The sequence below is a fragment of the Glycine soja genome, chromosome 6 (genome assembly GCF_004193775.1).
Source record: "Glycine soja cultivar W05 chromosome 6, ASM419377v2, whole genome shotgun sequence".
NCBI classification, from domain to species: domain Eukaryota; kingdom Viridiplantae; phylum Streptophyta; class Magnoliopsida; order Fabales; family Fabaceae; genus Glycine; species Glycine soja.
Window position 1 is genome coordinate 11,756,863 of NC_041007.1, and position 23,283 is coordinate 11,780,145.

The window sequence follows — 23,283 nt, forward strand, 5'->3', positions numbered from 1 at the left end:
ATTTACTTCCTAACACCTTTTGCATCACTTAACACTTTTATTACAATTCTCTTGAACTGCTTGCCCTCTGCTACCTTCACAGTACCGCCGCTACACGCCCGCACCTGCTTCCTGCTCCGACACTTGGGCGATTGTGATCACCGCCGGCAAACACCGCGGTCTCACTCCCAACACTGGTTCTTTTCTTAGGCGCTAAGGACTAAAAAACAAAAAAATCCAGCAGAATCAACCTTTTCTTTTCGTTGCCTCTGTTCCAAAGTATAGAGAAAGCTTCGAAACAAGCACACTCTCCAGGTAGGGTTACTCAGCGCAGAGCAATCTCCTCCGCCTCCAACATGCTCCACAACAAGTCCTTCGTCAAGAAAACAAAAGGTGGCAAAGTCATGAAGGTACACACTTCTTCTTCCTCTCCAACCCTAACCCTAACTAACTCAACCTCTTCTTTGTTTTCTTTTTTTGGGAGTAGCAAGTGCGGGAGCACTATCTGCGCGATGATATATACTGCGGCGCACCGTTTTGCACAGTTTGCGATTCTTCCGGTGCTCGCCTCAGTGCTTCTCCTTCCACCATTCTCGTCGTCGACACCAATGTCGTTCTCAACCAGGTCCGCTTCCTCCATCATTTTTCTCGCCTTAATTCAACTGAGACTTTTTTTTTTTTTTGTGAATTGGAATGTGTTGTTGCTGCAGATTGATTTGCTGGAGAATCCGGCGATCGACGATGTTGTGGTGTTGTCCATTGTGTTGGAAGAGGTTAAGAACAAGAACATGTCTGTTTACAACCGTATAAGAGCTATCTGTAGCAATTCCATGAGGAAGTTCTTTGTTTTTTCCAATGAATACCACAGGTGGTTTTTTTTGCCCCCCGCTTTTTTGTGACCTGCTACTAGTTTGTATTTTGTAGTTAGCGTGAGATTATGTTACAGAATTAACAAGGAGAGTATGGGAAAACTAAGGATGCAGCAGGATTGATCAGTTTCTTCATTTGTTGCATATCCAACAACTACCTATATTGATTTGATATTTTGTCTCTCTATTGGCAGGGATACATATATTAAGGAAATGAGTGGGGAAACAAAAAATGATAGGAATGATAGAGGTTTGCTTTTCAAATGAGCTTTGATTTTATTCTTTATTTTTATATGCTTTCTGGTTCACCAGGATGGTTTTTTTATATGAGTTGCCAATAGAGATAAAATTGTTTTGAGTTTTAACTTCAAATAGTGATAATGCAGCTATTCGAGTGGCTACTCAGTGGTATCAGAATCATCTTGGTGGTGCAGTAAAGGTTTTGCTGATAACTAATGATAAAGAGAACAAAAGAAAGGCTAGTGAAGAGGGCATTTTGGCTGAAACAGGTACTTATCCTCTTCACGGTAATTGAAATGTATGTTGAATAGCTAGACATCCGTTGTACTTCAGCTGTGTCTTTGAGGAATATAAAAACTAACAGTTTTGTTGAATGGAGTCATCCTAAAATCTTATTAACCAATTTGTCTTTTGTTTCAGTTGAGTCATATGTGAAGTCTTTAGTCCGACCTGATTTACTTGACCTGCTTGTGCGGCCTGCATCTGAAGATGTGGACATGGAAGAGGTTGAAGATCTTAGACCATCCAAGAGGAAAGTCATCTATTCTGAGGTATTAAGTTATCTAGTAATTTGTGTATACGCATTTAGTTAAAATGACAGGATGGAATATTTATGCTCTATTGATTTTCAGCATAAGCCGATGTCAGAAATTACTTCTGGTTTGCATCGTGGAATATATCATCAAGGGAAACTTCGTGTAAACCGTTATAATCCATTTGAAGCATATGTTGGGAGTGAGAGCATTGGTGATGAAATAGTTATTTATGGGCGCTCAATCATGAATCGAGCATTTGATGGGGATATTGTGGCAGCTGAACTTCTGCCTCAGGACCAGTGGCAAGGAGTCTCGTCTCTATCTATAGCCCATGAAGGTATGTTAATTGTTAGATTATTTGTACCCTGCCATAAGGCAGATTTGCGACTTGTAAGAATTTATTCTTTGCAAAGTTATCTTATTACTTAATTTCAGTTTGAACATGGTATTGTTTATTATGGGAGAGAAGAAATACAAGGGAAAGAGGGGATGAGTTGTCTTAGGACCGAAAGTACAACAAGTCAACAACATTAATACAAAGAGCTTTTCATTAATGCTGCATGTTCATATATTTAAGTTATTGAGAGATGCATATTAAAGTTGCCTTAATATGAGCTGGATAAGTGTGAAAATATGCTGCTTTGTTTTCTTCTCTTCTATACCGTATTTGACCTGTGCATGGTACTTCTTGAGGCTGAAATAGCTTTGGTCTTTGTGTATGCACATGCCTGTAAACTTGTTTTTCTATTTGAATTCTCCTTCAAGTAATATTATTTGCTTGCAGAAGACGAGGATGAGAATGAAGATGTTCATCTAGCTCCAAATAGTGCTGATGATGCACCTAGAGCTGTTTCTCAGCAGGGTTCTTCTGAACAACTAAATGCTGTACCCAGTCGTCCTTGTGGTCGTATTGTTGGCATTATAAAGAGAAACTGGCATTCGTAAGTATCTTTTTAATTACCTGGAGCATGTTGGAAATATGTAAATAGGTGTCTAAGTTCATTGTATAGGCTAATGAAATCATGTATTTATTTTATTAGGTTTACAATGATATGTTCATTTACGATCGTTAGTCATAGTTGAGCTCTGCTGTATAGTTTAGACTTTAGATGCATGGAATTTATCCAACCTTTCTTGTTTTCCTCTTCCCTTAGGCCTTAACAAAGCATTTCTGTTTTACTTACGGACTGATATTCATTTGATTGGAAACTGAATTCACTATTTTTTTTCAGTAGAGCAAACTAATATCTCTTTTATCTCCATTAATTACGGTGATGTTCTGCTATTGTCATTGTTTTATATCAGTTTTTGTGTGAATTAGTAAGAAGTGGTAGAGAAATGTAGAGATAGATCTGAACTTTTCAAAAAATATAAAAGGTGAAGTGTACTGAAGCAGTAATGTAATTTTGGATTTTTGGGTGTACCTGTTGGCCGTTTTTTTTCTTTCAAAATGCTAATTGCACCATGTGTGAATGAGGTGCATTCATTTTACTTGAAAATGAACCTATGTTGCTTCCTACATCATTTTAGCACCAACCTATTTGGATTAAAAATGTTAAAATGCCCATAAAGGCCAGCATTTTGCAGCAATTTTTTTCTGAACATTCCTTATTTTTTAATAAAGTTTTTTGCCATGAGGATGCATGTGGAAGGACTGGTGCAAGAAAGAATCCCACAAATATAAAATCAGAAAAATTACTCATTTGGTCTTTATAGTTGTACAGACTTTACCTTTTAGTCCCTACACTTAAAAATCATCATTTTTAGTTCCTTTACAAGCACTTTCAGGTCCTAGCCGTTACAAAATGACAAGGACTAAAAGGTAAAGTATGTAACGGTGGGGATCAAAAGGGATTTGAAAGTGCTTGTACAGGGACTAAAGGGGATTATTTTTAAGTATAGGGACTAAACTAAAATTTGTGCAACAATAGGGACCATATGAGTAATTTTTCCTATAAAAACAGAAATAGGATAAAAGGAAAGTGTTCTCATTCTTTTGAGGGATTTTGGCATTTAAATGCTTTAACTGGATGATGAGATCTATTTTATCCATTCTGAACAGCCAAAACTTTGTATAGGCTCAATCTTGAACTAAAAATTCCTTTGAAGATAGAAATTCTTAGAATGTGGGTTTGGGTCTAACTCAATCCCAAAAGCTAGCTCATGGGGTGAGGGTTGCCCCTCCCCCACTTATATATATTCTATCTTTGCCTTATCTTTAGCCAATGGGGAACTTGGATTTTTCCCAATAGACTCCCTCACGCCGAGAGCACTTTTGGGCTTGGACCTCAATCCTCAACTTTGGTAAGTTCTGGTGATAAGGGAAAGTGCCTTCGCTAAGTTTTTTCATAGCAGAATATGAATTACATCGCCCTTTTAGAATGTAGCATTGTTCAAAATCCTTAATCATCTCGAGTTTTGTTCTATCAACTAATCCTCTAAGTTAATAAAAAGGCAAGTTGAATTGGAACATCTAGGTCTGCTGACTTTTTGTTAGAGGTTGGGTGCTCTACACATGCATACAATTTATGCTTGTTTAGCCGAGAAATTCATTTTTTTCTTTCTAATTTTATAGTCTTTGTCAATGACCAACTATCCCGAAAGCTTACCCACTTTGGCAAAGGCCTCGTGAATGCTTTTTATATCTAATAGGCCTTCTCAAACAATTGTTCTTCTTTGGGCCTTGAAGTGTGAACAAGGCACAACCCTGCCTTCCTTGTATTGAAATTTAACTTATATCTAGATTCTAGAAAAGTAGGAGCTGTAAAGGTATAACTCTTGACCACTTAGTCATAGAGGCTATGATATGAAGTCAATTAATAGAGTAACCTACAGTTCTGCTTGTACAGTTATAACTCTGTTAGCTGCTGAGTATTTGATAAAACTGAGTGATAAAGTGTTTGAGAAGATGAGAAAGTTGAGAGAAAAGACTGATATTATTACTAGACTGAAAAGTTAATCTGAGTTGGTTACAATGAGAGGTATATATAGACCTCTGAACCTTTACACTAGCAGTAACAAAATCTAACTAACTAACAACAAAGGCTCACTGGTCTAGCAATCTACCAGCAGCTTTTTGCAATTAGGATAGATGGGCTGTTTTGACTATTGTAACTATGCACCTAGCTTAGACCCTAATTGTGGACAAAGTATCATATCTGTCTATTTTTTGTACTTTTAGTACCTCTGGTACTTTCCCCATATATATATAAATATTACTTTTGCTGATAAAAAAAAAACAACAAAGGCTCACTGAATTGACTAACAGTCTAACCGAATTAACTAACAAATTAACTGAACTAACTAACAGACTAACTGAACTAACTAATCAGTTATCAGACTTCTAATGCTAGAGAAGTGCTGTTAGGGAAGGCTAACAACCCTTACAAGTACACAAAATTACAAAACTGTTTATACAGTTATACAACACATGCTCTAATATTCTAATATCCCCCCTTAAACTCAAGGGGGAGAGTTTTCAGAAGAAATACTCTTCACATTGACTTTGTCTCTGAGTATCTCAAATCTTGTTGAAGAAAGATGCTTGGTCAGCACATCAGCCCACTGATCTAAGGCTGGAATATGTACAATTGAAAGCTGTTTGGCCAGAACTTTTTCTCTAACGAAGAAGACATCAACTTCCATGTGCTTTGTATGACTGTGGAACATAGGGTTGTGAGCAATGGACACGACACTTTGGTTGTCACAGAAAAGAACAGGAGTAGTGAATGGTACTTGTTATTCTGTTAAAAGAACATGAATCCATGTTAACTCAGTGGAAGTTTGAGTTAAACTGCGATATTCAGCTTCACTGCTGGATCTGGTTGTGACTTTTTGTTTGCGGGACCACCAAGATATTAGGTTTGAACCAAGAAATATTGCAGCCCCAGAGGTGGAACGCCTGACATCCACATCTGATGCCCAATCAGCATCACAGAATGCATGGATAACCAAGGGCCTTGTAGCTAGAGCAGGCTGAAGAAGTAATCCTTGAGATAAAGTGCCCTTGAGATACCTTAGTATTCTTTTCACTACTTCCCAATGAGAGTCTAGAGGTGCAGCCATAAATTGACAAACCTTATTGACAGCAAAGCTGATTTCAGGCCTAGTGAGAGTAGCATATTTTAAGGCACCAACCACTGATCTGTATAAAGTTGGGTCATGAAAAATATCAGCACCATGTCGAGATAGTTTGCAATTAGATACCATTGGAGAAAAAATATAATGAGCTTCAGCCATGTGAGTTTTGTGAAGTAAGTCTTGAATGTATTTACTCTGAGTCATCAATGTAGAGTTATTAGGGAGATATTTGATCTCTAGACCCAAGAAATAATCCAAATGACCAAGTTGTTTGAGAGAGAATGCAGTGTGAAGTTTGGTTGTGAGCTGTTGAATTAGAGAGGTAGAACTACCTGTGATGATTATATCATCCACATAGACCAAAAGATAAACAGTATGAACCTGCTGCCTGTAGATGAAAAGAGAAGTGTCACATTTGCTCCCTTCAAATCCAAACTGAAGTAGAGTAGATTTTAGCCTATCAAACCACTGCCTAAGTTTTACTTTTCAACAAAGCATCATATTCTTGTTGCATGGCAGCAAGCCAATTTGCATTTTCCAGGGCCTGCTTCACAATTTTAGGTTCAGAATGAGTAAGAAATAATGTAGGATGTAGTCTAGGATTGTGAATTCCAGATTTGGATCTTGTTTGCATGTGATGTGTGTTAGCTGGTATAGAGCTTGGTGCTGAAGGAGACTCAAAGGAGGATGTATTAATGGTTGTGGACTCTAAAGTTTGAGGATGAACAAATGTGGATTTAGATGGGGTGAGTGAATGATATTCAGGAAGAGGAATTATAGGTGAATGAATTGGATTAGTGGAAAAACCAGGAGGAACAAGAGGTGCAGAAGTAAAATGAGAGGGAGATGGTTGAGACAATCGAGGTGTAGTGACTACTGAAGGTGGAGATAGATTAGGATTAAGAGTGAAATAAGAGTCAAGATTTTTGACCAAGTTAGAAGAGGAGGAAAAAAGATTAGAATAAGGGAATCTCAATTCATTAAACAACACATCTTTGGAGATGTATATTCTTCTAGAAGGAGACAAACATTTGTAACCTTTATGAGATGAAGAATACCCTAAAAATAAACATTCTTGAGATCTAAAATCAAGTTTATGTGCATGATAAGGTCTTAACAAGGGAAAACAAGCACAACCAAATGTTTTAAGGAATTGAAAATCAGGATCCTTGTTAAAGAGAGAGACAAAGAGTATGTCAAAATTTAGGGAAGCAGTAGGAAGTCTGTTGATTAGATAGACAACAGTGGTAAAAACATAATCCCAAAACTGCAGGGGTAATGATGCATGATGTAATAATGTAAGGCCCAAATCAACTCTGTGCCTATGTTTCCTTTCAACTACACCATTTTGATGATGAGTGTAAGGACAAATAAGTCTATGAGAGATGCCATAAGAATTTAGAAGAGTAGTAAAAGGTCTATATTCACCACCCCAATCAGATTGAACACTTTTGATTTTAGTATTAAGTTGTAGTTCAACCATTGACTTAAAAGCTTGAAAAACAGAGTGTCACCCTTAGATTTGATGGGAAATATCCAAGTGTACCTAGAAAAGGCATCAATGAAGGACACATAGTATTTATAACCAGCATATGAAGTTAAATGTGAGGGTCCCCACAAGTCTGTTAAGATAAGTTCCAAAGGAGAATAAACAGAAACAGAAGTGGGAGATGGTAATCTGTGAGACTTTCCCATACAACATGAAGAACAAAAATCTGAGAAGTTTTTATTTGATAGAGAAATATTACAATGTTTGAAAACTAGCTGCATTACATGTCTATTAGGATGACCTAATCTAGTATGCCAAAGACTAGCAGTATTAGCAGAAGGAACAACAGAATTAGGGATCACACTAGAGTTTTTATTAATAGTGGTATCTGTACTAAGCAGACCGTTATCTGAAATTGAAGTTGAAGTGGACAAAAGCAGAGGAGAATTGTCTTGAAGCTTGAGGTTATGGAAGGAGTAAAGACCATCAACACCAACAACTCCTTGAAGAATGACTTTATTGGTCTCTTTAGATTTCACAAGACACAAGTGAGGATGAAATTCAAAGTAAACAAAATTATCTTTAGCAAACTGACTCACACTTAACAAATTTTTTGATATTGAAGGAACATGTAACAGTTTGTGAAGTTTAAAGGTTATGTGAGAATCATTAGGGGACACAAAAGAAGAAAAACCAACACCAGAAATATTCAAACCTTCCCCATTCCTTATGAAGTTTTGGTCAGGTCCATCAAAATGAGTGAATTGCTTGATGTTCTGTGATTCTCCAGTTACATGAAAGCTGGCTCTTGAATTTGGAATCCAGGTTGAGTTTGCAGCACCATTCCCATGAGAGGAAGAATTAGTAAGCATAGCACTGGGTTGATTGGGAGCTGATACAGTAGGCTTAGAATTAGGATTGACCTATGTATTGGAAGATCTGATAGAACCAGAAGAGTAAGGAATTGCTTGGAGTATGGCAAGATCAAAGAAATTGAGTGATTCATGAGGTTGGAAGCTCATGTCAGACCGAAAATGACTCACATTGACAGTGTGACTGTAATTGAGACAGATTTGACATTGAAAGTTGGCAAATTTGCCATTACCCCGTCCTTTACCGGAACCACCACCATTGCGTTTGGCACCACAATTAGAAGGACCACTACGACCTACAACCACTGCCACGGCCAAAAGATCCTCTAGAACCACCAAAATCACCAGATTTATAGGAATTCAAGTGTGAAAAACCTTGAGTGTAGTTCAGAGATGGAGAGCTTAACATTTGAGCTTCTTTATTGTAACGAACCAGATGTGTTTCATGGCCATAAAGCAAGGCCTCAATTTCAGCTATTGATGGAGTGCATTTCTTGCTTTCAATTACAGAGATTACTGGTGCATAATCCGATGGGAGCCTTTCAAGCAATGCATCATCATATTCCTTGTGTTGCACCGTAACTCCAACTCCAGCAAGTTCATCAACATAAATTTTGGTTTTCCGTAAATATTCATCGGCAGATTTGCCTTCAAGTGAAACTGCTCGCATCATGGTTCTCAATTGTCTAGCACGAGATTTGGTGTGCAAGCTGAAATACTCATGGATCTTGTCCTAAACCTGATATGAATGATTCAAGCCCAACACGGGCGACAAGACTGATTTCGAGAGTGTGGACTGTAGCCAAACAGGAAGTGTTTGGTCTTGAACTTCCTATGGTTCATACTCATTTTTCATGCAATCTGCAATACGATCATCCTCCGTGAGATAGCCAGGCAGAACAACAGGATTGATGACGAAACGTTGCAATTTATGCGCCTTGATCACTGGTTCGACATGCTGTCGTCAGTGAAGGTAGTTTGAATCATCGAGCTTCTCGGCAATAGTGTTTGGGAACAACTGAGATACAGGATTCGAAGGTACGGAAGCCATGGATACACAGATCTTGAATGATAACTACAAAGGATAGGCTCTCGATACCATATTTGATAAAACTGAGTGATAAAGTGTTTGAGAAGATGAGAAAATTGAGAGAAAAGACTTATATTATTACTAGACTGAAAAGTTAATCTAAGTTGGTTACAATGAGAGGTATATATAGACATTTGAACCTTTACACTAGCGGTAACAGAATCTAACTAACTAATAGCAAAGGCTCACTGAATTAACTAACAGACTAATTGAACTAACTAATCTGTTATTAGATATCTAATGCTAGAGAAGTGCTGTTAGCAAAGGCTAACAGCCCTTACAAGTACACAAAATTACAAAACTGTTTATACAGTTATACCACACATGCTCTAATATTCTAATACTGAATTAGCAGTTAGTTAGTTGCTTCTATGAGAAGGTTTGATGTACTATATATAACTCTTTTTGTAACAACACAATTAAATCAATAACATTTTCTTTCCCTAAATTCTCTCTCACTCTCTCTGTACTCTGAACTCTATTATCAATGATTAAATCTACCAAAGTTTTAAGGGTGCAATTGTTTTCACATTGAGGACTTCTGCAAAATGAACAAATTCTAATGGCTACCTATGCTTTCATAGTTCATACTTTAGCTAGCTTTAGGTACAACATATAAGGTTAAAAGTTAAAGTAAAATAAAAAATAAAAATTGACATTTCTTTGAGCATAAAGATGCATGTAGATTCTTTCTGTAAGATAGATTTTCTATTTGTTCTAGAAACGTTAAACCTTGTTAACTGATCAGAATTTTTGTTTCTTAAGGTTTTGTTAAACTTATCAGTACTTTTTGTTTGTTGAAATGTTAACCAATAAGTATGGGTCTGTGTATTTCATTTTCTAAGTGTATATGTTCTGTTGTTTCATTATTGGTATATTTAAATTGTCTTTTCAGGTATTGTGGATCTTTGGAGCCAATGCCTATGCCTGCAGGGAATGGTGGTATTGCCCATGCCTTGTTTGTCTCCAAAGATCGCAGAACTCCCAAGATTCGAATCCAAACCCGTCAACTTGAGAACCTTTTGGATAAGCGGATTATTGTGGCAGTTGATTCTTGGGATCGTCAGTCTCGATATCCATCAGGCCATTATGTGCGAACTATAGGGAAGATAGATGATAGAGATACTGAAACTGAGGTATGGAATATTGGATTTTGTATGCTATTTCTCTTTGTATTGATATTGGGAAAAACAATGGATGAGTATGTGGCAACTTCTGCTTGATTGCTATAAAGTTTTTGATGAAGCTGATGCTTATAATGTTGTGTAGGAAGTGATTTCTTTTCCCTTCATCTCATCATCTTCTGATGATTAGAATGTGAGATTTTAAAGTAAAGTTGTGAAACGAAATTAATCATCAGTCTCTGGAGCAAATCATTAGGAACCTGGATACGTGCTTATGCTCCCTTCAACTTACTCAGCTTGTTCCATCTTGTTGATGATTTCATTAACTAGAAAGGAAACCGAATTGCATTTCCCCTTCAATACATGCAAGGAAGCACAAAATTGAAAATACCTTCCATAAAAGCAAGGAACATTTAAAATGTTTGCCACACTGTTGTAGGATGGTACTTATTGGATACTGTTGACTTCAGAGTGCAGACATCATTAGATATTACTATCCTGCTCTGTCTTCCATAATGTTTATTTATTTTGATTTGATTTTCAATATGGTTTGGTAAATAATAAGAATTTGATAAATGCTGGCTTTCAGTGTGTCTGTAATGACTAATACAAAATGAGGAAACCCCTACACTTTCCCCACTTATGGAATGAACCATTTATCATTTTTGTATTTGCGATATATTATGATGGTTTGATATGTTTTCTTGGTGTTTCATGACATATTATTATTTTGAATCTTGCTGTACCTGAAATCTAATGTTTTAGCAAATGTCGTACCTGTGTCTTGCCAGTTGCCAAAATTGTATTTGATACCTATACTGCTGTACTTCTATGATTCATGCATAATTGAATACTCACTGTTGCACATTTTCATATATCTGAATTCTGAATCTGATAATGTAACTTATATTTTTTAACCAACTAAACCATATTAATTATATGGCATCTCTTATCCTTTTTGTTACAAAATAGGTGGTTTTGATAGAAAATGATATAAATACACGGCCATTCTCTTCACAAGTGCTGGCATGCTTGCCACCATTGCCATGGGTAGTCTCTTCTGAAGATTTGTCTAATCCAATCCGGAAGGATTTGTGTCATCTGTGTGTCTTCAGTGTGGACCCTCCAGGTATGGGTCTTATTTAGTTTCCATCTCTATTACTCAGCAATGGGTGAAATATTAATACAACATCTATTATTGAAAATTTAATATTTAATTATTTTATATTTCGAAGATTGCTGAGAACCAAGATCCAAGTGGTTTGGAAGAGTCCGTTGATGGATAGTTATTTATTGGGAGTATGTGATATATAATAACTTGTATTAGTAATTCTGTGTTAGTTTTGTATTAGAAACTGCACGATAGCAGTTATTCATAGAAAATAACTGATGGCAGTTATGTATTAAGATTATATATAATAGTAGGATGCGTAATTAAGATTATATATAATAGTAGGGTGTGTAATTTTGCAAGTGTGTTGTTATTTGCAGTTTGTAGGCCGAGAATACTCTCTGTAGGAAACTTTGGTCTCTAGGACATCAAGTTTATTGCTGTATTATGTATGGTTTCTGTGTTCAGGATTGCATTTTATCGGTTTATCAATTGCTGTTCTCTATCAAAGATCTATACTAAGAAAATTGATAATGAAAAGTGCATGGATTAGTTATTCATATTGTTTATTCCAAATCCCAATCATTAAATGATATGACAATGTAATAGTTTTTATGAATAGAAAATTAATGACAAATTTACTTCGCAATTTCAACATGCCTGAGATGATGCAATGTTTAAATACAATTGAAACTTGGGGCAACCTGACCCTGTCCCCCCAAACTTTCTTCTACTAAAAACAAGAATATATGAAAGATTATGAAATGTTAACCCAGCAAGTGGAATATTGATAATAAAACAATATTACATACAAAGTATATAGAAGGATGTCTAGGAAATTTAAATGAAATAAATGATTATGACTATGTTATGGGAAGCAAGAGTTTGGAATGATTTTGCTCTAGTTTTTATTTTATGAGATAACAAAACCATATAATCGTGTTGTAAATGATGCCTTTTTTCTGCTGCTGAGTATTGTTTTCTTCTTGAATGAGTCAACTTTTCTTTTTTTAATCAAAATGGAAGTGCTTATGTCTACTGCTTTTGTGTTTCTATTTTTTCTTTTTCCTTATTCCTGACGTGTAACATTTGCATTTTCAAAGAATCTTATTTTTATTTTTACCAATTTCTGTCATTAGTAGTTTCGCTTAACTTGATAAAGAACCATTTGAAGTAGCTGCTTTACTTTGATTTAGAAGAAAACATGGTAATGGTATATAAGGCTGTTGTTGTATTTCTGCTGCTTGTTACATGCAGGCTGCAAGGATATTGATGATGCACTCCACTGTCACTCTCTTCCAAATGGAAACTTTGAAGTTGGAGTTCGTATCCTTTGTTTGAGGCTATATGTATTCAAAATTCAAATTAGCATTTGCGGGTTACTACAACTGGATGGATGTTATGGTTTCATCATTTATTTGCATGCCATGGGAATTTTAGTTTGGCATATAGATGCCCTTGCTGACAATTTTAATTTGCATGTATGCTTTGCTATTTTGCTATTTTTCTTCTAGCGTGCTTGAATTTTATACTAACATATGCAGCATAATATGGGATTTGGCTCCTCAAAAGTGAGGGAGGGTAAAGTAAAATTCCAATACATTCATGATTTGTTATGCACATGCATGTAATATCAACTGTTGATTTTCCCATGAACGACTGAGATTATTTACTTTACCCTCTAGAGTGAATTGCTCACTTTAGAGGAGCGGGGTCCTATAACATGAGGGGGTGTTTGTTTCACGTCATTTTCTATTATACCCGAGAATATGAGGGTGGGAATGAATATTCCCATGTTTGTTAGAATGTTATGATAATATATTCCCGGGCATATTTTTATTCCCAGAAAAGTTGTGCTTTCACATTGTAAGCAGTTTCTATTCCCATGAGGAGAGGGTGGGTATGTGATATTCCCATGGGAATGAAAGTTATTGCCTACAATTACTACCTATTTCCATTACATTCTTCTACCTTTTTCTTTCACTTTTTTTTTTTAATTAAAGAAAATTTAACTTCTTTTCTTTCTAAAATTACTAATACTAACCAGAATTGATTCTTGGGAATAGTATTCCTAGGTATAGTATTCCTGGGAATGTGATTCTTGGGAATGCAATTGCAAAATTATACCGAGAGACAAACACCTCCTGATACTGCTTTGTTCGCTCTAATTTTACACAATCTGAAGGTTGTTTTTGTAAGGGTTTGTTTTCTGATTTCCATGCCTCAACTGAAGTTATCAGATGATGCCAGCTAAGAGCTTGCATGTCTGAACAATTCATTAATGTCCATCCTCTATGGTGCTACTTTATCCTCTTGTCCTCTTCAACAGCCAAGCTTCATTTGTTTTTCTACCCTCTTCCCCTAGCTTATGCTATCTAATCCCTCTATAGGTTCATCTTTAATGAATTTCTGTCAGATATTGCTGATGTGACAAATTTTGTTCATCCTGGCACTCCCCTTGATGATGAGGCTGCACAAAGGGGTACATCTGTCTACCTTGTTGAGCGGCGGATAGACATGCTTCCCAAACCTCTTACAGAGGGTAATATCGTTTGACCATCTTTTAACTGGTTTGAAAAAAAATAGATTGCTGTGGTTGTAGCATTTTCTTTTGCCTTCATTGATAAACCTTTTATCTGGCAGACATATGTTCTCTTCGTTCTGATGTGGAAAGGCTTGCATTCTCTGTCATATGGGTAAGTGCAATCATATATTTTTACCATGATTAAATTTATTGTGATCTACTACTACTATATGTTCTCTTTGTTCTGATGTGGAAAGGCTTGCATTCTCTGTCATATGGGTATGTGCAATCATATATTTTTACCATGCTGCTACTACTACTACTACTATACTATATCACATTAACACAGCCATAATTCACAATCTCCATTTTCTTTTCTTTTGTTATGGCTTTTTTTTAAAAAAAAAAATCAATTGGGACAATACAAGATAAAAGCAGTTATAATTGCAGCATTTTCAGATGCTATTCAAATAGCTTCTCAAAATAATCAGAAATCTGATTTTCTTTATTCTGGTTTTTTTCCCTAAGGCTTAAACAAACACTAAAAAAAAATTTCGAAAGTGATTTTTTATCTTTAAAATGAGTGATTTTTTAATTTTTTTTTTAAAAGATTAAACAATTGGGCTGACAATCAACAAGGTTATGAAGCAGTAAGCAATAGCACAAGGAGTAGCAAGCACTTTATATTTAAGTACCCTCCATTTTCTTCACAGGATTGAACTTAAACTATTTATGTGTTCAGGAAATGACACCTGAAGCCGACATTATTTCTACCAGATACACAAAAAGTGTCATAAAATCTTCTGCAGCATTGTCTTATGTTGAAGCACAAGCAAGGATGGATGATAGGTATGCTTTTATTTCTCCTAACATCCTTTGTAAAATAAAAAATTATACGGATTGATGTGTCTTTAATTAGCACTCTTAGTTATAACCTAGACTGGAAAAAAATAATGTATTTTTATTTTCTGGGTTTCTGTTATTCCAGTGTATATGCCTGCTATAATTGCTTATGAAATAGCTGTAGTGCTGTACTGAATCTAGTGAATCTTGCAAAATAAACAAAATCATGAGTTAATGGGGCTTTTTTGACTGTATTCTGACAGTTTTCAATCAAAAGCCCATACTGAATGATTGGGCTCATGCTCACGCCGTTCAAACTGATTGTTAGTTGATCAATACTTCAATTTTTATGTGCTTAGATGACCATGTTAGTGTGAATTGCTGATTTTTTTATTTTTTGTAGCTTGTTACTGTCTTGCAATGTTATTTTCATGAAGGTATTTATTTACTTTATTTTATCTCTCTTTGTACAGTCGTTTGATGGATCCAATTACTGCTGATTTGAGGAATATGAATAGTTTAGCTAAGGTATGGACTTTGTGAATGCCGGCTTAGTTTTGATCACGTAACTATCAGTATGGTTGTATTTGCTTGCTAATTGCTATATAATGAAATTGAAAAGCATAGCTTTGTTTATGATCTATCAGAAAATGAGATTAAGGCGTATTGAGAGAGGAGCTTTGACTCTTGCATCTGCTGAAGTCAAATTTCAGATTGACACAGAGACTCATGACCCCCTTGATATTGGTATAATCTTCTTACTTAATAACATTTCCGTACTACTATTTCTTTAGGTTGTGGAGGGTGAGAAGTTGTGTATTCTTAATTTCTTATTGAATATGAAGTTCTGCTGGTGTCATTAAATTATTCATTATAGGAGGAATGAGTGAATCTGTCATCTATTGGTTCTTGTCACACTTTCCTGATGTGAGACCAAATATGTCCTTTATGATTCTTACATTCTGCATATCATTTAGACAAACCGATTGTGAAGTATCTCCTAGCTAGTGGCATCATTTAAGCCTTGAAAGCTGTCCATGTATATGCTTCTCTTGGATATTAACAATGAAGTCCTGAGCAAAATTAGCTGCTTTTTTGGGATGCTGGAAGTTTAGAAATTTTACATAATTTGGTTTCTGTTTGATGTTTGTACACATTTAGTGGATTAGATAGTATTAATATAGGAAGCTCTGTTATTATATGTAAGCACGAGCCATCAAATGAAGAGATTATGTGGTTAATTGATTTTAAAAGGTTTGCTAATAAAAATATTTAGGGCTTGTTTGGCATGTGTATAAGATATGATACTATAAAGTAAAGTATAAGATAAAATATAATACAATACATATGTTAGTTGTTGGTGTGAACATTTTATTGCATGAACTTATCCATCAAACCTTTCATATATGTCAAAATGATTGATAATTTAATTCAAGCCATAGGAAGTAGGATTAGGCCTGGTCGGGTTTTGATGTACAAGCTTTTGCTAAAAAAAATTCAACTATTTTACCGTAAAGGATTCATCTATTCTAAATAGAAATTTATTTCAAATCTTTTAATACCAATTAATTTAAGCATTTGCATTTCAAGGGAATTTTTGTCCATTAAGTGAAATCTAATGGCCCCTCTTTCTAAATAAATTTTGGGTAGTTCTTAACAATTTGAAGTTTTTATGTTCCATAGGATTAAATATTTCTTATTAGCAGACCTTGAATTAATTACCCCTAATTATGAACTTGTGTTGCTGATTATCTGCTGAAGGATGGTTGATAATTCAATATATGTTCTGTTTGCTTCATCATGCAAGACTTGCACTTCAAAGCTTTTGTTCTAGGTGCTTGTTTTGGGAGAATGGTTTATGAACCGAGTTTGTATATTGGTGAGACCTCATGAATATAGGTTTTGGAATTTTTGATGTTTCAAGTAACTTTTATGGTTTGACAATGTAATTGTAATCCATAGAATGTTAGGGTGACATGTTAAATAGTATTTTGGGGTATGTTGTTAGCATTATTGATCTATATTTTGTGTATAACAATTCAAAGTCTCATTTCATTATTGAAATATATTTCTCTTATTTCATATTTGCATCTAATCTGCAAAATTTTAATAGTAATCTATTTGCTTTGTCTTTAGTATGTTTAGTTATACCTATAGTTAAATTGGATATTTTGTAGGAGAGTGATTGAGTTGATGGTTTTCTTTTAGCTATCCCTTCATGGAAGGAGAGGGAGAAAAAACAGTTTTTTCCCGCCCTTTCTGGTTTTTAAAATTATTTCTAGTATTTGATTTTATTTGCAGGAATGTACCAGATCCGGGAGGCCAATCAAATGGTGGAGGAGTTTATGCTTGCTGCTAATGTTTCCGTTGCACAACAAATTCTTAATAGTTTTCCATTGGTCTCATTATTAAGGTTGTTTTTTAATCTGACTTTTAACTTCAGTTTTGATATGGCGTTTTTCTTGGGAAGGCTTCCTTTTTATCTCTACTAATTGGTTTACAGTATATCTAAACTCTTGCCTCTATCCTATTATTTTGCATGCCTTCCCTTACGGGCTAGTTCAATTTTTTATTTTTTTTTTTAAATGAAAGGACAGAGGCATATTGTGACTGTAAACCGTGTGTCGGAGTACACAACGGATGTGTGTTTATATAGGATATTAATGTTACATAAATAGAGGATATTCTACTTCCTATAAATCAAAGATAATGTCCCTATAAACTACAATAATTAATAGAATCAGAATATTAATTCTGATTTCAGCAATTTTATAAGAATTTTGGTAGATGTAGTGGGTGAAAGCAGAATGAATCTTATAAAGAATAACTGATGTAGCACACTCTCACCTAGTGGTGTCAAATAGCGGCTATCGTGGCACTATCACGCTATGGTGTAGCGGGTTTTAGGGAAAACGCAATTGCGATGGCGTCGCGTTGCGGACTCCACGAAAATCACAATCGTGGGCGCCTTACGCGTCGCGGAATCTCATTGCGTTGTCGGTTTCTGACAAGGTTGAATCTGGGGAGAAATTTCGCCGCGGCTGTTGCATCGCCGGCTTCCGACAAGGTTGAATCTGGACTCTGGAGAGAAATTGCACCGCGGCTGTTGCGTTTAGGGTTCATTGATTCATCCTTCTGAAAGAAAGGAAACCGGGTCAGGAGCGGACTGTGGATTCGGGTTGCATCTTTAGAGTTGTTTTGGGCTTGTGGACTGTTGCGTTTTATGTTTTTACTCTATTCTTTTTACCTTTTACTTATGGACTTGGGTTTTCTTCTAATAGGCCCAACAGTAGCACTTTTCTCTATTCTTTTTACTTCATGCAACTTTTCAGTTTTTCCGACCATTCTAGAACCTCTTAGCATTTCCACTTCTACTTCATGCAACTTTTCAGTTTTAAGGATCATTCTATAGTCACCATGTAAACCCTTTCCTCCTCTGATTCTTAGTTACAATGTTAAACCCTTCAACCCTTCCCTCCTCTGATTCTTAGTCACCACTCACCACGTAAACCCTTCCCTACCAAAACTTTCCAACCTTCTTCGTCCAATGCCTTTGTTTTTTAACAGGTAGCGCCTTTTTTTTTCATTCTTTTTGTTTAATAGTCCCCCTTCTTCGTCCATGTTTTCTTGATGCTTTTAGCTTTTTTTTATTATATGCCTTATTGGGACTTGTTTAGCTATTTAGCTTTTAGGTTATTTTGATCGTGTGCCTCACTAGGACTTGTTTAGCTAATTAGCCTTTAGCTTTTTTTGATTATATTGGGGAAGGGGCAGAAAAGATTGAACATATTTTGTCGTGAACAATTTAACTTTTGAGATAATATTATGTTAATGTTTGTTCAGCTTATTTTTATTTGCATATAGCATGCTTTTTTCTACAATATTTAATTGTTATATATATATATATATATATATATATATATATATATATATATTCTATTTCAACTGCTATGCTGCTTCCGCTATTTGGCCATGACGCTATCCGCTATATTCTATAGTGGATTTTCAGCTTTTTGCGATTTTCCCCGAACCGCTATTCGACACTGCTCCCACCTAAGAGAGCCAAGAATACACCAGAAATGACCTTTATTGGCTAGATGTTCAGTCTTGGGTGTGTGTTAAGATGTCCTATATTGACTAGAAATATGACCAAAATACTCCTCCTAAGACACCCACAAATGTTTAGTCCCGCAAATTTCATGCTCTAATTGTTCAGTCTTGGGAGGGAGGGCTACGTGTTAGAATGCCCTACATTGGCAAAATACTCCTCCTAAGACTTGGGCAATACTCCCTCTTCGAGCTTTTGGGGTTTGAGTTAGGCTCATGCATTTCTAATACGAAGCATGCAGGACCATTCATTAAAAGTGTTGAATGTTTCTACATGATTGAAACTGTTAAAGCATCTACACGTAACACGCAGCAAGACTGTGTAATTGCTATTCTGGTAATTGTTTGTTGGTTCCTGTGTAGGCGTCATCCAACACCAACTAGAGAGATGCTTGAACCCTTGTTACAGACTGCTGCTGCAGTTGGCTTGCACTTGGATGTCTCATCATCAAAAGCGTTGGCTGATTCTCTTGACCATGCTGTGGTAAATTTTATCTTGCATTTATTATTATTATTATTTTCATCATTATTGTTTGTTAGTTGTTTTCCATCAACCATAATTATATATATGTTTTATGGATGATTATTAGCTATAATGATGCGATGATTTTGGCTGTGGCTCTTTACTAGCTTGCTAGCTTAAGCATATTTTTTTAAGGTCTTATTTGGTTTCATGTTTCTCTTTTACAAAATACTTTTTTCAGGGTGATGATCCTTACTTCAATAAGTTAATCCGTATACTGGCAACTAGGTGCATGACTCAGGTAAATTGATTTTGAATGAGAACCCAGATTTAGAATTTACAAAAATAAAATTGAGATTTTGTTTTATTTTTAGGCAGTTTATTTCTGCAGTGGTGATCTTAGCCCTCCAGAATATCATCATTATGGGCTTGCAGCTCCTTTGTATACCCATTTCACATCACCTATAAGAAGATATGCAGGTAGGTATCCTATAATTATAATAATATGTTTACTTGGTCAATTGTGCACAATAATGTGAGATGAAACTTTTTTTCCCTGCAGATGTCATTGTGCACAGGCTACTTGCTGCTTCTTTAGGAATATCCAAGTTACCGTCTGTATTTCAAGACAGACTCCAGCTCACTAGTATTGCAGACAGTATGAAATCTCTTTCATGATCTTAATAGGAATTTGATCGTATATGTTTTTGTCTTCAATTGTATCAATGCCTTGATGGAAGTTTTCTCTACACTAACCAAACCATATTCATTAGGAATCAAATAATAAATTTTTCTTCATGGGTTTTATTCTTTTGGTGTGGTATATATGTTAATAATGCTTTTTACCCATATATGTTAGGAATCAAATAATAATTTTTTTCTTCATGGGTCTTATTCTTTTAGTGTGGGATATATGTTAATAATGCTTTTTACCCATATTTGGTTCAGATTTAAATTATCGGCACAGGAATGCCCAGTATGCTGGGCGGGCATCTGTAGAGCTACATACTCTAATTTATTTCAGGAAGAGGTACTCGACAAACTTCTGCTTCCTGTTACAGTTATTTTTATCTACACTTTGCAGCCTATTCTAACGTATGTTGATCCTTGTTCACACAGGCCTACAGACACCGAGGCTAGAATAGTGAAAATAAGATCTAATGGATTTTTTGTGTTTGTTCCCAAGTAAAGCATCTTATTCTTACCTCGTCTCTTTCCCTTTTATTTTGCTTTGCTATAGAACAGAAGGAAACATGAATATGGATAACAAAAAATAAGAGAAAATAATGTTTTGATTTAATGTTAAACACTGAAGCAGCTATTTCTGTATACTTTCAGTGAGTTTGTCACTTATAGTCTGTGTGACCCTTTTTCCCCTTACAGATATGGCATAGAAGGACCTGTATATTTGACAAAAGCAGAAAAGGGAAGTGGAGAATGGTATGTAGATGATCAACAGCAGAAGATTAAAAAGATGGACGGTAGCCTTTCATACAGTGTTTTGCAGACAGTCCAAATTCACATGGAGGTTGTGGAGCCTCAGCCAAACCGACCAAAACTTCAGCTTACCCTCATCTAGAGGTACATGAGCATTAAACAACAGGCATGCCTCAAATATAACTCCTATTCAGATTGCCATTTGCATCTCTGCTCTTTTCAATTAAGGTTTCTGGTATTGGAATTGACCAGCATGAAAAAATTGTCGAAGGAACCAAACATTGATGGAGATGTTGGCTGGAGAATTTTTTTGTAGATGGAACAAAAGATTTACGGTTGATGAGGTAACTTTTAGTTAGTCCTTTTACAACTATTTACTTTTAAATTGTGAAGTGGGACGTGGAATTTTTATACATGTGATGCTGTAAGCAAGTGTGAACAGCTCAGGTAAAAAAAAAAAAAAATTACGTTAGCTTAAATGTGCCAATATTGTATTTTTTGAAAGAATATCAGAACTGTTATGTTAAGAAATGTGGAATCATTCAAGAGGCTCCACCTAAGTTTAGTTTCTTAAAGAGAATTGCCCAGTTTATTTTTTCTCACCAGCGATAGGTTACCGAGTTTGGGTGTTATATTATCAATTTATCATCAATAATTGAATCTCATGTTTGTCAGTGGCACACCGCTCTTAGGTGTGCACGAATGATATACATAAGAGAATTATATGCAGGGATACTGTTGGCGAAGCGTTTGAGCGAGCAGCTTCGGCAAATTAGTGTATACTGTATTTTATTTTATATACAAGGTTGAGCATTTTTCTTTTTGCCAAAACTGTAGCAATGTTGATTGCCCTGATTAGATTGAATCAATGTTTTAGAAATTGGAATCGAAATAAGCTGCAATTCTTGAAATATATGTAGAAATTATAGTGTGCTTGAAATAGGAATAACCAGCGCTATAGAAAACGGCCGTACTTGTAATATTAGAAAATGTGAACTCACGTCACACAGACCCGAGTCAAATTTCTAAATGACTGGCTGTCAAATTTTGGTGAGTACACTTTTTGCGACAAACTAATGGAAGGCAAAGCCTCTCAGGCTTCGAGGATGAAACTCATAAATACAATTAAAAATAGATAAACGTAGTATTTTGATGGGTTGATTGCAACTTGAAAATTCGTATGTAATAACATGCCACCTTCGTTAGATCCGCTTGGGTTTACCTATGATTTTAAACAAAGTGTTCATGTCCTTTAAATACTTATTCCATCAATCTAAAATGTATATCCAAGGCTAATCCAATTTCATTTGCTTCTGATCATTGTATAAGGATTGAAAGAGGACACATTATGTTCTACGCAACCAAAGTAAATTCCCGCTTAATGGTATAAAAGATATTATCATATCAATCTAAAATGCCTATTTAGAACCTTCACTTCAAATTGCTCTAGTATAATGTTTAGGTGATGGATTGCACTTGTGGAATTCATTCTCTTGAGTTCAGTTGCTCAGAACATGATAACGAAATAATAAAAGTAATCGGGGTGAGGACGAATAAACATATGTACTACAGATTAATTTTGTAGAGAAGCTTGAACCACGAAAAGCATGCAAGCTGTTGAAGATATGCAATTTAATTTTTTGTTTTATTAATGAATCATAGATGTTCATCAGTTGATAATAATTTAAAAATTGCATTGCCATTGCTTTATACCTATTAATTACTTTTAATATTTTTTTCTGCTTAAAATTTTCTTTTACCATTCTTCTTAGCCAGGCAGAAAGTTATATTCAAACTATTAAATTCATGTATACATTAAGAGTTATTCTTACATCAAAATCAATTCATATAATCAGCATGTCACTGTATAATAATAAATATGTTGAATTTCCAATATTTTTAAATCAATTTATATTCTAATCAATACTTACAAAATCATTATAAGCTTTTTTACAAAGAATCAGAGAAATGTTATTGCCGTTCAGAATAACAACGGTTAAAGGAAAATAGAAAAACTTATAGAGATTCAGATATGAAAAAGACAACATCGAAACAAACTATTGCAGAAATTCGGGTAACCGATGAAGAGAGAGATAGTAGTATCATCCAAATAAACCATTGCGGAAACTCTGGTAACTGATGAATAGAAAACATCGTTGAAATGCATGGATGTATAAATGAATCATGGAAAGTGTCATGGTTCAATCAATTTCGCTCTTTGCTGTTGAAAATGAAATATTCCACGTGTAATAGGAAGTCAAATTTCATATATAGTACTCCTTTTTTAGATTAATAAAGCTCAGTTCAGTATTTTTTAATTTTAAAAAATATTAGTTTTTTTTTTGCCTATTTACAAGTCTTTGTTGAAAAAAAAAAAAGAGACACTAATTTAACTATTACTTTCCTTAGTCTAGAAACTATCATATATTAGTTTAGCTATCTAAATTGGTGGTGCTGCATATATGATGATCAGGGTATTTAGTGTCAACCTAGTTGGAATCGTTAGCTCTAGATTGATG

At 35.2% G+C, this 23,283-nt stretch overlaps 1 protein-coding gene across 10 annotated transcripts; it reads left to right on the forward strand.

Annotated features, from left to right (window-relative positions):
• LOC114415694 (exosome complex exonuclease RRP44 homolog A-like) lies at nt 1–21,812 on the forward strand. Of its 10 annotated transcripts, none has more exons than XR_003667395.1 (26): nt 2–389; nt 467–604; nt 690–847; nt 1,043–1,098; nt 1,235–1,357; nt 1,509–1,639; nt 1,721–1,961; nt 2,409–2,565; nt 10,051–10,291; nt 11,252–11,408; nt 12,648–12,716; nt 13,807–13,932; nt 14,034–14,086; nt 14,657–14,763; nt 15,231–15,285; nt 15,405–15,504; nt 17,059–17,170; nt 19,228–19,348; nt 19,569–19,628; nt 19,702–19,807; nt 19,890–19,985; nt 20,276–20,357; nt 20,447–20,512; nt 20,711–20,908; nt 21,017–21,108; nt 21,495–21,812. XR_003667395.1 is itself a non-coding variant. In XM_028380503.1 (25 exons), exons 1-24 carry the CDS (start codon nt 336–338, stop codon nt 20,904–20,906), a joined length of 2,805 nt encoding a protein of 934 aa, XP_028236304.1. In that variant the 5' UTR covers nt 2–335; the 3' UTR covers nt 20,907–20,908; nt 21,017–21,373. The 10 variants fall into 10 exon arrangements, 6 of the variants coding, with proteins under 6 accessions (XP_028236304.1, XP_028236305.1, XP_028236303.1 ...); XR_003667396.1 differs by having other exon boundaries at nt 21,036–21,108; XR_003667394.1 differs by having other exon boundaries at nt 20,711–20,930; nt 21,495–21,707.
• The last annotated feature ends 1,471 nt before the right edge of the window (nt 21,813–23,283 follow it).

What these genes read in the sequence shown, in the direction of transcription:
- LOC114415694 (XM_028380503.1), top strand. Translation starts at nt 336, where the DNA reads ATGCTCCACAACAAGTCCTTCGTCAAGAAAACAAAAGGTGGCAAAGTC. An exon ending in TCCCAAACCTCTTACAGAGG is followed by an intron (nt 13,933 to 14,033) that starts GTAATATCGTTT and finishes TTTATCTGGCAG; the next exon opens with ACATATGTTCTCTTCGTTCT. An exon ending in TTTTTTGTGTTTGTTCCCAA is followed by an intron (nt 20,513 to 20,710) that starts GTAAAGCATCTT and finishes TTCCCCTTACAG; the next exon opens with ATATGGCATAGAAGGACCTG.